Source organism: Ranitomeya imitator, chromosome 1 (genome assembly GCF_032444005.1).
Source record: "Ranitomeya imitator isolate aRanImi1 chromosome 1, aRanImi1.pri, whole genome shotgun sequence".
Classification (NCBI taxonomy): domain Eukaryota; kingdom Metazoa; phylum Chordata; class Amphibia; order Anura; family Dendrobatidae; genus Ranitomeya; species Ranitomeya imitator.
In genome coordinates, this window is record NC_091282.1 from 267,922,880 (window position 1) to 267,939,999 (window position 17,120).

The 17,120-nt window shown below is 41.1% G+C and overlaps 1 protein-coding gene across 1 annotated transcript in view; it reads right to left on the reverse strand.

Moving 5' to 3' along the window:
- Window positions 1-17,120, reverse strand: part of LOC138668730 (transmembrane protein 132D-like) — a 1,836,494-nt gene that overhangs the window by 7,421 nt on the left and 1,811,953 nt on the right. The window contains exons 7-8 of the mRNA XM_069756046.1: window positions 7,737-8,007; window positions 6,516-6,707 (exon numbers count right to left, since the gene is read on the reverse strand). Coding sequence (XP_069612147.1) covers window positions 6,516-6,707; window positions 7,737-8,007 — 463 coding nt within the window. The remainder of the gene's footprint in view (window positions 1-6,515; window positions 6,708-7,736; window positions 8,008-17,120) is intronic.

Below are 17,120 nucleotides of genomic sequence, written 5' to 3' on the forward strand. Positions count from 1 at the left end.
TATTGATTTCTGAACTGTTCATGAGTTAAAACATTAGTGTTGTTGTTTCTAAATTATTATGAACTTGTTTTCTTTGCATTATTTGAGGTCTGAAAGCACTGTTTTTTTTATTTTGACTATTCTTCTTTGTCAGAAAAAAATGCAAAATGCATTGCTTGGAATTTCGAAGACATGTTGCCAGAAGTTTATAGACTAAAAGAACAATTTACAGTTTACTCAAAAATATACCTATAAAGAGAAAAATCAGACAAACTGAACAATTTGCAGTGGTCTCTTAATTTTTGCCAGAGCTGTACACATACAATACATACTCACCAAAACAGCTAATCCCCGACGCCCTCGATCGCCTGCAAAAAAAATAAAAATAAACCAACAGTATACTAAATGTTTCAATGTAATCCATTTAATAATGAGTGTCCCATGATGATCTCCTGTGTAGAGCTGGCACATCGGGAGATATGACCGTTCTACAGGGCTCCGGTTATACAGTAACCGGAGATGATCCTCCTGCAGTGGATCACTCCGATGCCTAGAGGTCGCCGGAATTCATACTGTCACTTGAGGCGCTGCTGCGTGAGAAAATTCTCACACAGTGGTAGTGCCGTAAAGTTAGAGCACGAACTTCGGTGACCTACACTGCAGGAGTATTATCTCCGGTCAGTGTATCATCGGAGGCCTCCGCAGAGCAGTCACATCTCCCGATGTGACAGCTCTACAAAGGAGATCATCGTGGGACACTCATTAAATGGATTACATTGAAACAAGGACTATTTGTGTTGGTTTATTATTTAATTTTTATTACAGGAGATCAAGGGTGTTGCATGGATTATCTGGATAATAAAGAAGACAAACTGTGTTTAGTGTTTTATTTAATTAAAAGACTTTATTCTGGCAGTGTCTTTATTTAACCTATAACAACTAAAGGATTAGTAATGGATAGGTGTCTTATTGACGCCTCTCCATTACCAAGCCGGGCTTGATGTCACCTTACAATACAAAGGTGACTTCAACCCCACAACTATTACCCCACTTGCCACCGTTACAGGGCAAGTGGGAAGAGAGAGGCTAAGGGCTGGAATTAGTGCATCTTAGAGATGCACCATTTCTGGGGCAGGTGAGAACTGGTATTTGTAGCCAGGGGGGGCAATATCCATGGCCCCTTCCTAGGCTATTAATCATCAGCCCACAGCTGTCTGCATAGCCTTTTTTGGTTATTAATTATGGGGGGACCCAACTTCATTTTGGAGGGGTCTCTCCTATTTTAATAGCCAGTAAAGGTTAAGTATACAGCTGTGAGCTGATATTAATAGCCTGGGAAGCTCCATGGGTATTACCCCCTTCCCAGGCTATAAATATTGGCCTGAGTCACTGTCTTTCCCTCCCTGGATTTGAAAATTGCTTAGGAGCCAACCCCATTTTTTTCCCTTTTTTTAAAAAAAACTAAACATATTGAGTTTAAGGCCAGGGTAACACTTGCAAGAAACTCCCACGAGTCTTGCACCTCAGTACCCACTGCACTTGGGACCTAAGTATGTGGCTGCATGTATTTCTATGCAGCTGCATGTATTTCTATGCAGCTGAACGCTCCGATCCAAGTGCCGGTGGCAGTGCCGGGTACTGTGGTGTGAGACTCATGCGAGTTTATCGCAAGTGTGACCCCGGCCTAACGCAGATTTTGTGTGTGTATGTGTGTGTCTTTATTTTGCTCTTAATGTACCATTTTATTATGTTCATTACTAAACATCGGGCTTGGTATTATCTATCTATCTATCTATCTATCTATCTATCTATCTATAGATATATCTTGATAGGCTTGAGAAAGGCTCATTTGTAGCCGAATCGTCGCCCACACATGTGGGTTGATTAAAATCCTGCACTTTATCCCACTGAAACAATGGAGTGCTGCCTCCTCTTTTGAATTTTATGAAGTGTGGACAATCACTGGACAGATTGCCTGGGGGCCTTGCACCCAAAGATAAGTATTACACTGTGCTGTTCCTTTTTTTGTTTCTATATCTATAGATAGCTAGATACATAGATATATCTATAGCTAGATAGATACAGTGGGGCAAAAAAGTATTTAGTCAGTCAGCAATAGTGCAAGTTCCACCACTTAAAAAGATGAGAGGCGTCTGTAATTTACATCATAGGTAGACCTCAACTATGGGAGACAAACTGAGAAAAAAAAATCCAGAAAATCGCATTGTCTGTTTTTTTAATATTTTATTTGCATATTATGGTGGAAAATAAGTATTTGGTCAGAAACAAACAATCAAGATTTCTGGCTCTCACAGACTTGTAACTTCTTCTTTAAGAGTCTCCTCTTTCCTCCACTCATTACCTGTAGTAATGGCACCTGTTTAAACTTGTTATCGTATAAAAAGACACCTGTGCACACCCTCAAACAGTCTGACTCCAAACTCCACTATGGTGAAGACCAAAGAGCTGTCAAAGGACACCAGAAACAAAATTGTAGCCCTGCACCAGGCTGGGAAGACTGAATCTGCAATAGCCAACCAGCTTGGAGTGAAGAAATCAACAGTGGGAGCAATAATTAGAAAATGGAAGACATACAAAACCACTGATAATCTCCCTCGATCTGGGGCTCCACGCAAAATCCCACCCCATGGGGTCAGAATGATCACAAGAACGGTGAGCAAAAATCCCAGAACCACGCGAGGGGACCTAGTGAATGAACTGCAGAGAGCTGGGACCAATGTAACAAGGCCTACCATAAGTAACACACTACGCCACCATGGACTCAGATCCTGCAGTGCCAGACGTGTCCCACTGCTTAAGCCAGTACATGTCCGGGCCCATCTGAAGTTTGCTAGAGAGCATTTGGATGATCCAGAGGAGTTTTGGGAGAATGTCCTATGGTCTGATGAAACCAAACTGGAACTGTTTGGTAGAAACACAACTTGTCGTGTTTGGAGGAAAAAGAATACTGAGTTGCATCCATCAAACACCATACCTACTGTAAAGCATGGTGGTGGAAACATCATGCTTTGGGGCTGTTTCTCTGCAAAGGGGCCAGGACGACTGATCCGGGTACATGAAAGAATGAATGGGGCCATGTATCGTGAGATTTTGAGTGCAAACCTCCTTTCATCAGCAAGGGCATTGAAGATGAAACGTGGCTGGGTCTTTCAACATGACAATGATCCAAAGCACACCGCCAGGGCAACGAAGGAGTGGCTTCGTAAGAAGCATTTCAAGGTCCTGGAGTGGCCTAGCCAGTCTCCAGATCTCAACCCTATAGAAAACCTTTGGAGGGAGTTGAAAGTCCGTGTTGCCAAGCGAAAAGCCAAAAACATCACTGCTCTAGAGGAGATCTGCATGGAGGAATGGGCCAACATACCAACAACAGTGTGTGGCAACCTTGTGAAGACTTACAGAAAACGTTTGACCTCTGTCATTGCCAACAAAGGATATATTACAAAGTATTGAGATGGAATTTTGTTTCTGACCAAATACTTATTTTCCACCATAATATGCAAATAAAATGTTAAAAAAACAGACAATGTGATTTTCTGGATTTTTTTTTCTCAGTTTGTCTCCCATAGTTGAGGTCTACCTATGATGTAAATTACAGACGCCTCTCATCTTTTTAAGTGGTGGAACTTGCACTATTGCTGACTGACTAAATACTTTTTTGCCCCACTGTACATAGCTAGATAGATAGATATATCTATAGATATTTATCTATAGATATATATATCTATATCTATCTATAGATTATCTATCTATCTACAGTATAGATATATCTATCTATAGATATTCACTTATATTTGTTTTGTGTGTAAACAGAGTGCAATCTGATTTTTTATGGGATTACACTCGTCCCTTTTCTCGCAAATGAGTATGACCCCTTGAAGTGCAAATATTGCTATGGAATCCACGTAGGATAATAGTAGAATGGCCACACAAAAGTACTATAAATATTCTGTATTTGTATTATAATTCTATTTATCAATAATAGGTTGCAATTACATAATACAATAGAGAAGCAGCTAATGAAAACATACATGCAATAGACTTTGGGACTGATTCATCAAACCTTTTACATAGCAAAAGTGGTGTAAAAGCTTTAACAAGGTGCAACATTTTTGCAAAACATGGAGTTGGGCAGAAATTTTGCAAAGTTTGATATTTTTATTGCCACTTCGGATGAATAGGAGTTGGGACAGCACACGGAGATGCATGTCACTTACTAAAGGTATTTTTTCATTAAGTGGCACCGCCTCTTAACCCCTTATCAACATATGACGCACTGGTATGTCATATGCTCCTTGCCTCTGAGACAGTTTTACAATCCGAGACAGCATCTTTCCTGGCAGATGAAGGCTGAATAATTAAGCCATCAGCTGCCTCCAACAGCCGCTAGTGGAGCGGAGCTAGACATATGGCTGTTAACCTGTTAAATGCCACTTTCAATCTCTGACAGCAGTATTTAACATGGGCAGGCAGGGTGGTGAGTCATTCCGTACACCCATTGGTGTGCCTGTGACTTTTTTGTGGGGTGACGGTGGGTTGCAATGACAGCAGAGGGTTTGCTGAAGACCCCATGCATGTTATGATACTTCTGTGAAAGTCATTATTTAGCTGGCATTCAAAGGAGATTGTGATTTTCACTATACACAGCGGTGCTGATGCCCTGCTATGTATAGCAGTCGAATAAGCAGCTTTATGTCCTTTAATGGGACTAACAAGTGCAGTGAAAAATGAAAAATAAACATTTTTAAAAATATGAAAAAAATACAAAAGTTTAAATCAACCCCCTTTTGCTCCATTAAAAATAAAGCAAGAAAAAAACCTTAAAAATACACCAATTGGTATCGTTGTATTTGTAAAAGTCGAATCTATAAAAACATAAAATAAATTAATCCAATTGGTAAATGGCATCATGAGGAAAAAATCAAAATGCCATAATTACGTTTTTATGGACATCGCAGAATTGCAGTAAAAGGCGATCAAATCATCAAATCTACCTCAAAGTGGTTTCAATAAAAATGTCATCTCAAGACAGAAAATATGAGTCCCCATACAGCCCCATATACATAAAATCTGAATTTTTTTTCTTACAAATTTCCGACTTTTTTCTCCCCATTAAAATAGAAAAAAAACCTATACATTTTTGGTGCATGCATACTTGTACTGAACTGGAGAATCATATTGCTAGGTCAATTTTACCATATAGTGAACACGGTAAATAAAAAATCAAACAATTATGGAATTGCACTTTTTTTGCAATATCAATGCATTTGGATTTTCTTTCCTGCTTTCCAGTGCATCACTTGATAAAATGAATGGTGTTTTTCAACTTGTTCTGCAAAAAATAAGCCCTCGTATGGGTATGTGGATGGAAAAAGAAACAAAAGTTATGGCTCTTGGAACAAGAGGAGGGAAAAAAAGAAAAAGATGGAAAATGGCCTCGTCAGGAAGGGGTCAATGGATTCAGTGCTGTGTCAAGACTGGTGTAGCGCAAGCTTGCACTATGCCAATCTTAAGGAATCCCTATGTATTCAATTAATGGGCCTCAAAATATAACTCCTATGTGAATAAATATTCATATAGTGATGAAGAGAAATACTGTCACAACTAATTCTGTGAGATCATGCAATAATCTACTAGAGGTCAGTTCACAGTGTGTTATGTTAATGCTGTATCAGCAGAATACAATATATACAGTGGGAGAAATAAGTATTTGATCCCTTGCTGATTTTGTAAGCTTGCCCACTGACAAGGATACCCCACGAGTTGCCCCAAATCGATGTCGATTGACAGTCATTTTGTATTTCTTCCATATTCTTTCTCCTTCTCACCCAGCATCTTACTTATGATTTTGTAGCCCATTCCATCTTTGTGCAGGTCTGTGATCTTGTCCCTGACATCCTTATAAAATTCTTTGATCTTGCCCATCTTGTAGAGGTTAGAGTCTGACTGATTAATTGAGTTTGTGGACAGAAGTGTTTTATAAAGGTGACTATGTAAGACAGCTGTCTAATGCAGGTAACAGGTTGATTAGGAGCATGAATATGGTCTGTAGGAGCCAGAACTCTTAAATGGAATCTTTCACCCTGAAATTCGCCTATAAGCGAAGGCCACCTGCATCAGGGGCTTATCTACAGCATTCTGTAGATAAGCCCCCGATGTAACCTGAAAGAGAAGAAAAACAAGTTAGATTATACTCAGGGGTGCTCCCGATGCGGTCCGGTCCGCTGGGCATCGTGGTCCGGGTACAGCGCCTCCCATCTTCATATGGTGAAGTCCTCTTCTTTGCTTCTTGCCCTGGCTCCTGCGCCGGCATACTTTACGCGCCCTGTTGAGGGCAGAGCAAAGTACTGCAGTGCACAGGTGCTGGGCCTCTCTGACCTTTCACGGCGCCTGCGCACTGCAGTACTTTCGAAATGTACGATATGTTTGTCTGTATTCTGCTTTTAAATGCAATTTTACATTTCCATGGCAACAGAAAAAATTAAGAGTAAAAACATCATATACCACAAATATTATACCTGTTTTGGAGAACTAAAGTATTCTTGTGCTATTGTAGTTGCATATATTGCCCTGTTGCTTCCAGGACTAAGCTGAAGAGAAAGTGCTAGGCCTGTCACCACCTGGATTCCAAGGTCTGCAATGGTCACCTTTTCATCCACTACCATCACAGTCTTCTCTGCCAGGATGGCATCAGAAAGTGGGGACAGTATCTGAAGCAATAGATAAATGTAAGCATATTAGATGTAAAAAGACCTGTCAACTCCTTAAAGTACATCTGTATACCAGGGAATGTTATCAATACCATGGATGGCAAGAAGAACAAATAAATAGTGATGAGCGAATATATTTGTTACTCGAGATTTCCTGAGCACGCTCTGGTGTCCTCCGAGTACTTTTTAGAGCTTGGAGATTTAATTTTCATCTCCGCAACTGAATGATTTACATCTGTTAGCCAGCATAAGTACATGTGGGGGTTGTCTGGTTGCTAGGGAATCCCCACATGTAATCAAGCTGGCTAAGAGATGTAAATCATTCAGATGAGGTGAGGAAAACTAAATTTCCGAGCACTAAAAAAATACTCGGAGGCCACCCGAGCGTGCTCGGGAAATCTCGAGTAACGAGTACATTCGCTCAACACTGCAAATAAATATATTCAAGCCAGACATGTCATTTGAAGCAGGGAACACCAAGCTATGATTTTCCTACTTTGGACACATCATACAAAGAGAGCATTCACTGCAGAAGGACATCATGGTCAGAACAATAGAAGGAATAAGGCAAAGAGGAAGACTAGCATCCTGATGGCTTGACACTATCAAGATACGGTGGATAAGACCCTAGTGGACCTGTCTAGGCTTGCACAAGATGGATCTTCGTACAGATTGTTCATCCATCATGTCGCCATGGCTCGATATTGAGCTGAAGGCCGTTAAATAATGATAAATAATATACCAGAGAGATTTCATGTTGAAACTTTTTCAGTATAAAATCCAATTTCAAGATTAGAACTAAAACATAGAAGTTCTTAATCATAACATTGTAGACAACAAGAAAAATTCAAACACAATACTTTGACACCACATATAGAGGATTTATTTTAAATAATAGTGGTTAGTGAGCTATAAAAATTGGTAATTAAATCAAAGATTTTTTTTTTTAATATTCATGTATGACCATTTCTGATACTATCAAGAAGATTGTAGTCAATGACCAATTATTGAATTACTTTCTACGATTACCTGTAAAGTTGTCATACCAACTTCTAGTCCAATCAGAACTTGTCCCTTGAGACTCACAACTTTGGATTCATCCATTTGGATAAATTCACTTATTAAATCAGTGATGTCCACTTGCCAGTCAGATCCAAGCATACACGTGAGTTGGCCTGGAGTTTCAGAGGACTCAGCTATGAACTGCGTAAGAACCCGTAAAATGGCATGTTGATATTGGAGAGCACAGCCCCTTCCCTTTTTGTCTTCATCATCGTCATCATCACTGTCTCTGGCTGGTCTGGAAAAGAATATAATAATCTAGCATTACTTATTAATCAGGTAGATGGATTCGTGAAAACTTTTGATTGATTGAAAAACATTTTTCTTTTCAAAATGAAATGATCACAGAATAAAAAGTTCATGTCTATTCTGACATGTGCAAGAGCTGAATTCAATGCAAAAATAGTATGTAATTAAACAATAATTGAGTAACACAAAAACTATTCAGTTAAAATCACAATAATATGTTTTTTTTAATGCTTTACAATATGGACACCAGAATTAAAGTGGTTTTCAAGGTCTCCATATAAGTTTCAGCAGTCATTAATTTGCCTAATTCTACCGTACACATGGTACACACTGTAAAGGGGGAGTCACACATAACGATATCGTTAACGATATCGTTGCAATGTCACACTTTTGATGACGTAGCAACGATTCCGCTAACGATCTCGTTATGTGTGACAGCGACCAACGATCAGGCCCCTGCTGGGAGATCGTTGGTCGTTGGGAAATGATCAGGACTAGGCTTGAGCAAAGCGGATCGAACAAATTCAAAAGTCGCCGACTTTTGGCAAAGTCGGGTTTCATGAAACCCGACCCGATCCTAGTGTGGGATCGGCCATGCGGTTTATCATCTACGCGCCAAAGTCGCGTTTCGTATGACGCGTTTGGCGCCATTTTTTCAGCCAATGAAGGAGCGTGGGCAGAGTGATGACATAGGTCTAAGGGGCGTGCACGCCTATCGCCATCTTCTCGCTTGTGCGCTGTTGCGATTTGCAATGTGTAACACCAGCTTTTCTGCTCAGGGACGGAGGAGAGAGAGAGAGAGAGATATTTCCCATTGACTTTGCATTGGGTTTCGTGTTTCGGTCGATCCCCGACTTTTCGCGATAATCGCCCGATTTCACTCGACTCGACTTTGAGATAGTCGGGTTTCGCAAAACCCGACTTGACCCTAAAAAAGTAAAAGTCACTCAACCCTAATCAGGACCATTTTTTGGTCGCTGATCACCCGCTGTCATCGCTGGATCGGCGTGTGTGATGCCGATCCAGCAATTTGTTCACTTGTAACCAGGGTAAATATCGGGTTACTAAGCGCAGGGCTTAGTAACCCGATATTTACCCTGGTTACTATTGTAAAAGTTAAAAAAAAAGTTAAAAATAAACAGTACATACTCACATTCTGATGTCTGTCACGTCCCTTGGCGTCCACAGGATTAAAACTGCTTTCGGCAGTGTCAGCGCCGGCAGTAACAGCGGTGACGTCACCGCTGTGCTCTGCTTTACGGCCGGCACTGACACAGTGCAGGGAAGCTCTCGGCAGCACCGCGTGCATTAGCAGCGCTCTTGCCGAAAGCAGTTTTAACCCTGTGGACGCCGGAGGGGGACGTGACAGACATCAGAATGTGAGTATGTAGTGTTTTTTTTTACTTTTACAATGGTAACCAGGGTAAATATCGGGTTACTAAGCACGGCCCTGCACTTAGTAACCCGATGTTTACCCTGGTTACCCGTGGACTTTGGCATCGTTGAAGACAGTTTCAACGATGCCGAAGTCGTTCCCCTGATCGTTGGTCACTGGAGAGAGCTGTCTGTGTGACAGCTCCCCAGCGACCACACAACGACTTACCAACGATAACGGCCAGGTCGTATCGCTGGTCGTGATCGTTGGTAAGTCGTTTAGTGTGACTAAAGCTTAAGGATTACTGTCTACTTCCAGCTTGTGGTCATGTGAACAGAAGTATGCTGTTTGCATAGTCCATTATTATTATTATTTATTTATATAGCACAATTAATTCCATGGTGCTGTACTTGCGAAAGGGGTTACGGACTTACATTCTACGGGGATACAGGCACGTGCCAACTACCAACTCAATGAGAAGCTAGACGGCATGTGACTGCAACTATGCAAATCGTATACTTTCAGTCACATGACAGCAACCTTAAGCTGGAATTAGAGGGGAATCCTCACAGTGCACATATTGCACACTATGATTCAGCAATCGCATAGAAAAACTGCAGAAAATTACATTTAGCCTCTTTGACTGACAAAAGAACGAAAATAATTTATGGCAGTACATACACTTCAAATCTGGATTAACCAATAAATAATAATATGTTCATATGGTTAATAAAAGCCATTTACTGAGGTTTCAGTTAAGTGTTGCTAACCCTTATAAGCTAAATGGTGTGCTATAGTATACTTTGCAATATTACCTGATACAAAAATGATGACCAGAAAACAATAGACACTTTGCTAAATTCATCATAACTAAATGATGGAAGTGATGGAAGTGGGAGGCCAGTATTTAGGGCATCATATTTTTCTTAAGAGTTCATAATACAAAGGTAAAATTTGCCAAACTGAAAGGCTTTTATAATATAACAGTAGACTATTACTTTCCTACTGAATATAATATTCCGATAAGGGCTCGTTGACATGACCATATAATTTGGACGAGTGCTATTTGTTATTTTGACGGATATCACTCATACCCATGTTATTCTATGGGAAGTGCACATGTCTGATCACTTCCTCAGACCGAGTTGGTCATAGAAAAAAAATCGCAGCATGCACAATTTGCCTTTGATATTGGGTTGGCACTCGCTCATTCATGTCTATGAGTCCATGGAAAACACTGGACCGCACTCAGATGGTCTAATTTCACTGTTCTACATATTTTCAAAAGGTGTCAGATTCAGTAATCAAATGAGCCATTTCTTAATAAGTTTGACCTCCTGAATTAAAATCTGGCAATGAATTTTGTTTTGTTAGCTTTTGTCTCTGTGATATCAAAGAGTTTTCCTTTTACTGCTATATATTAATGCATACACATTTCAGTATTTTGAAACATTATTTTTTTTGCAAATATAAAAGATGCAGAATATTTTGTTATGCCAATGTATTGATATTTATTTAGAGGAAATTTAGCAATAATTCAGTGACAACTCTTTTTTGCTTGTCTCTTGTTCTCCTGCATCGGACAATGTCTTAACATTGTCCAACAGTAATCTGCAAGCATTGATGGATTCCACTTTCCTTGATATCTTTTCTCCATGGCCACAATATCTTAGTGAAATCTCTCACCATGTTCATCTTTCACTGCCCTGCAGTTTGGTGGAGAAAAGTCTACATGTGAATGTATGAAGTGCATCTTTAAGTTACAGCCAAGATCCTTATGTTTTCAGTTTCCCAAAATATTAGCTGCCACTAATGTGAATGCTATGCATTGAATGTAGAAACTCTTCATCTTGTAGAAGCTTACGAATCTGAGGTTCAGTACATAATAAATCCTTCCTTCATCTTTGCTTCACTTAACCTTGGGAAATTTATCAATAAGATGCTTGAATGCCTTTGCATTTTTATCCTTTGCCTTTACAAAGTTCTTCATTAGGCCCAACTTGACATGCAATGGTGGCTATAAATATTGATGAGCAAATTTGTTCGGAAAACGATCGCCAAACATAAATTCAGCACGAATATGGCATATTTGGATTTATGATTGGAAACATGAGCAAAATTTTATAAAATCAGTAAAAATCGTTAACATTGGGTAAAAGTTTGGCAAAATATTTGCGTTGCCGCAAAAGTATTTTCAGCACTTTTGCAGCAATATTGGTGGTATATCATGAGCATTTTGCATGTGTTTGATGAGGGCAGGGGGTTTGCAGACACGGCGCTCTTGTAAACTTATTTTTTTCCTAACTTTATGTGTGCACATTGTGGCTAGCTAATCAGGGTGCAGGAAACATCCACAATGTCCGGACACCATGGCTTGAGTCACTGGCAGCTGAAATCACATGTCCCTCTCCATATAAAGAACGGACATCTTGTTTTAGTGCCATTTTGACACTGAAACATTGCAGAGAGGCTGCTCCTGACGCTGGCACTATTAGCAGCAATAGTTTAGCTAGTTAGCTAGGTGGTTGTGTATCAGTCAGATAGTGTTGATAGCTAGTGTCAAGTGTGGCTGTTAAATTTACATTCCAGCAATTTTTTTGGCCATTACTGAGGTGCACAGACAAAGTCAGCAGGGCACATGTCTTACAAGTGTGTTGTGCACTGCTTCTATTATGCTCCATACACAAGTATAGCATTCTAAATAATATTTTTTCACCATTTAAATGTGAAAGAGCTTGCTGCATCCCACTTGTGTCAGCTCCCAGACCTGCCTGGCAGCTTATTTTCCATCTCCGCCCTTATACCTCACATTTCCTGTGGCTTTTTTCATATCCTCCTATTCATGTGATCCACTCTACTCACATGTAGATATATCGTCTGGCACTGATTGGTCATATTTGTGTTATTTCCATGGGGCACACTTGTTTGTTGATCACCCATTATAGTATTCTTATGACCAGTCTCCTTTCATGCATAGACTGGCTGTGTTATCTTGCTATGGCCATTCCTGTTCATGCTTCTCTTTGTTTTTCCTACAGCAATACTGTATATATAGGCCTTATTTGGCTTTGGCCTTGGTTAATATTATTCTAAAGGATACTTCTTTACACATGGGAAGAAGGAATCAATATCACCATTACACACTGAACGGGAAACCACTGGGTAAATCTGACAGGGAGAAGGACTTGGGGATCCTAGTTAATGATAAACTTACCTGGAGCAGCCAGTGCCAGGCAGCAGCTGCCAAGGCAAACAGGATCATGGGGTGCATTAAAAGAGGTCTGGATACACATGATGAGAGCATTATACTGCCTCTGTACAAATCCCTAGTTAGACCGCACATGGAGTACTGTGTCCAGTTTTGGGCACCGGTGCTCAGGAAGGATATAATGGAACTAGAGAGAGTACAAAGGAGGGCAACAAAATTAATAAAGGGGATGGGAGAACTACAATACCCAGATAGATTAGCGAAATTAGGATTATTTAGTCTAGAAAAAAGACGACTGAGGGGCGATCTAATAACCATGTATAAGTATATAAGGGGACAATACAAATATCTCGCTGAGGATCTGTTTATACCAAGGAAGGTGACGGGCACAAGGGGGCATTCTTTGCGTCTGGAGGAGAGAAGGTTTTTCCACCAACATAGAAGAGGATTCTTTACTGTTAGGGCAGTGAGAATCTGGAATTGCTTGCCTGAGGAGGTGGTGATTGCGAACTCAGTCGAGGGGTTCAAGAGAGGCCTGGATGTCTTCCTGGAGCAGAACAATATTGTATCATACAATTATTAGGTTCTGTAGAAGGACGTAGATCTGGGTATTTATTATAATGGAATATAGGCTGAACTGGATGGACAAATGTCTTTTTTCGGCCTTACTAACTATGTTACTATGTTACTATGTTCTTTTTTTCTGGTTTTTGATCGGTGTTCTGCCTTATGGATATCTATGACACTATTCACTGGTATGTGCAATTTATATTATTCATATATATGTATCATATTTTCCTGACATAAGCTGTAACCGAAGCAGACATGCCTGCTGTTTTTGACCGATCTCAGAGAACAAACACACCACAACTTTCTCAATACACCATAACATCTCTGCCTGCACCTCTCCCATGGTCCAGCAGTTTGTTCAATTCACCCTACTCCGCCCTCTCTCAGCACTGCAGGTAGCCCATGGTTCCGCAGTTGTGGTCACGTAAAAGATTGTTTCCTCCTATGCATGACAAAGCTAAGAGGTTGAATTTCACCATCTCCAATCTGTTGGCCACATAAATGCTGCCTTTCCACCTGGTAGATGGTTTCTGAAAGCTGAAGGCTGTCGCAGTCCCCCAGTACCAATTTTCCAGTTGCCATTACTTTTCTAAGAAAGCTGTGCCTGCGCTACACCAGCTTGTATCAGACAATATCACCCATTCCTTAGCTAAATCTCTGTCTGCCAGGGGGCATTTCACCACAGACACTTGGACAAGTAAGCATGACCAAGGGTGTTACATCTCGCTGACTGGGCACTGGGTGACTCTGGTGGCTGAGGGGACAGGTGCTGCTCCACAAGTCTTGGAATCCCCAAGGCTTGCAGGACAAATCGCTACATTTAACATTTCCTCCATTGCTTCTGCCTCCTCCTCTATCTTCTCTAGGGCCACCACCTGCACTCTCAACCTCTGCCTTAATGAGACATGCTTTCCAACAGTGCAGAGCAAATCCTCACCACCTCCGTACTGCACAGTCAGGGCTCATCGCAATCAGGCAGTAATAAAATTGATATGCCTTGGAGATCGCAGTCATACAGCTGAAAAGATGTGGACAGTTCACCAGGCTGAGTTTGATCAAAAGCTTTCTCCGCTGAACATGCATCCAGGGAAGGCCAAGTCCGATAATGGTGCCAACCTGGTGGCGGCCCTAGGACGAGGCAAGCTCACACACCTGCCTTGCATGGCTTATGTCCTCAACCTGGTGGTACAGCATTTCTCCTCCACTATCCTGGCCTTTGTGAGGTGCTCCAGAAAGCACACAAGATGCATGCTCATTTCCGCTGTTCGCACCCCTCAAGTCATCAACTTGCATCGATAGAGAGGTCTTTGTCCATGCCAGTTAACAGGTTGATATACGATGTGCCGACACAGAGGAATTTCACTCTGCACATATTGGAGCGACTGTGGCAGCAGCAACGAGCCCTGATGCAGTATGTCATGTCATATAGCCTTGGCCAGCGCTGTATGGACGTGGCGCTTATCACGTTTACGGAGAGGACATAGATTAAGGATCTCTGCACCCTTCTGCACAGTTTCGAAATGGCTATTAAGATGGTTAGCGCTGACAGTACCATCATCTGCATCACTATTCTGGTCATCTTTATGCTGGAGTACACATTGAATAGCTTGTGGGAGGAGATGGTGGTCCCAGAAGAAGAGGAGGAAGCAGAGGATGATGCAAAAGGGATAACATTGTTTTTAAGTTCCAGACTGTCACACAGGCAGGTGACAAGGGAGGGTAGATTACTGTGATTGAGGGGGGCTGGTGATAACAGACAAACTGTTATCGCAGGTGCAAGATCCAAGTAACAAAAAGAGGAGGAAGAGGTAATGGGCAAGCAACTGTCAGATGAAGAGGATAATCCTCCCTTCTCTGTTGTTTGTGGTTGGCGGGAGAGGATGGAGGAGACAAGCCTTATTGTTACCCAGCCACCAACACAGCATAGGCTTGGACCTCATGGTAAAGCCCGATATATGAGTTCCTTCTTGCTGCACTATCTGCGACATGATCCCCCTATAGTTATGATCAGGAATACTGCTGACTACTGGGTTGCCACTCTGTTAGATGCACATTATAAAACCAAATTTTGCCAGATGCTTTCAGTCCTGGAAAGGGACCCGTGAATGCTGGAGTATTGAAACACGTTTTTACACAACATTAAGGCCGGTTTCACACGTCAGTGGCTCCGGTACGTGAGGTGACAGTTTCCTCACGTACCGGAGACACTGACTCACGTAGACACATTAAAATCAATGTGTCTCTGCACATGTCAGCGTGTTTTCATGGACCGTGTGTCCGTTTGAAAAACACGGAGACACCCCCTCCCACCCCCTGTGCGCCCCCCCCCCACCCCGCTGTTAATAAAATACTTACCCGGCTCCTTCGCTGCTTCCTCTCCTCGCCGCAGCTTCTCCTGTATGAGCGGTTACGTGGTGCCGCTCATTACAGTGATGAATATGCGGCTCCGCCTCCCATAGGAGGTGCCTAAACCACCAATTTTCTCATATAAACGTAGTCGAACTATTGTGTCTACTCTGGTGAAGTCCAATATAGGGTCATTCAAACAACAGGGTCAGGCCACACTTACTGGCAACAGTAGGAAAGGTTGTTTTCCATTCTTGTCCTGTATTAACTGTAATTTGATGCTCAAGGGGTCTAATTTCTTTCATCCCATCACGAATGAGGAATATAGGATACAGCATTATTTGACATGCGACTCAGAGTTTGTTGTTTATTTACTTCAGTGTCCTTGCTCCTTATGGTATGTCGGTGAAACTACGTGTGATTTCAATACTAGATTCAATCAACACCGACATACCATAAGGAAGAAACGTTTGGATCTACCAGTGTCTAAACATTTCACGGAGAAATGTCATACTGAAAAACAACTGCACTTCCGCAATTATTGATATGGTACCGGTTCAGAGAAGGGGAGGTGACCGTATACGGTTACTTAAAAAGAAAGAGTTGGAATGGATAAAAAAACTCAATAATTTAAAACCTTATGGTCTTAATGTGGATTTCAAACTTAATTCAATTATGTAAATGTGATAGTGGTTATATTCTCTCCTAAGCGTATATTTTATATATATATATATATATATATATATATATATATATATATATATACATATATATATATGTTATGTTTTAAAAGAAACTTATGGAGTTTTTTGTCCTTTTTCAGGTGTCCTATCTTACATACCGAGATACTATATGGTGGCTACGGCTTTGAACAATGGACGATGGATCCGTACTGATTACTCTATAATGTGAATTATTTTGCATTCCTTTTTCCTTGATCTCTTCATTTCTCTTGATATTTTGATTATTTTTTGGGATATATAATTACAGAGAATAAAAGCTTGAATTTATAAACATAGGAAACTCCCCTGCTTTGGTCATTTGGTTTTTTATGTTTTTCTAGGGATGTTGAAGATGTAGCCAAAGATTGGGTCACGTGTGTCATACTGTAGGGGTTTGGAGAAACGCGGGGGGTATCCGCCCCCAAAGGTCTCCGTTTCCTTACTCAGGGTCGGGATGCCCCACTTTAATAAGGGGGGCTTCCTGGACCTTGGTGACGTATTACAGACTTATGTCTGGGTCCCTTTAAATACGGTGGCACATCGAGTATGTTCCCGAGTAGAGAAGACTATTCTTATGCATATGACCGAGTATGGAGCAGTTTAATTTTGTACATAATTTTTTTTTTATACATTTTATATATATTTTATATATTATATATTATTTTTTATGTTTTTCATATTCTGTACAGTAATTCCTGAGTAATGCAGAGTTCGGGATTACTAGGATCGCTACTGTATTTTTTATATTGCTATTGCAATAGTTATGTGGTTCCGTCCTCCGTGTGGGCAAATCCGCCCCTAGCTAACATGGCGCCATGGTCCTCGGAAGGCTCTGAGCAGCTGCAGGGCAGAGCATTGTGGGTCCCTGACTGTGATGTGAC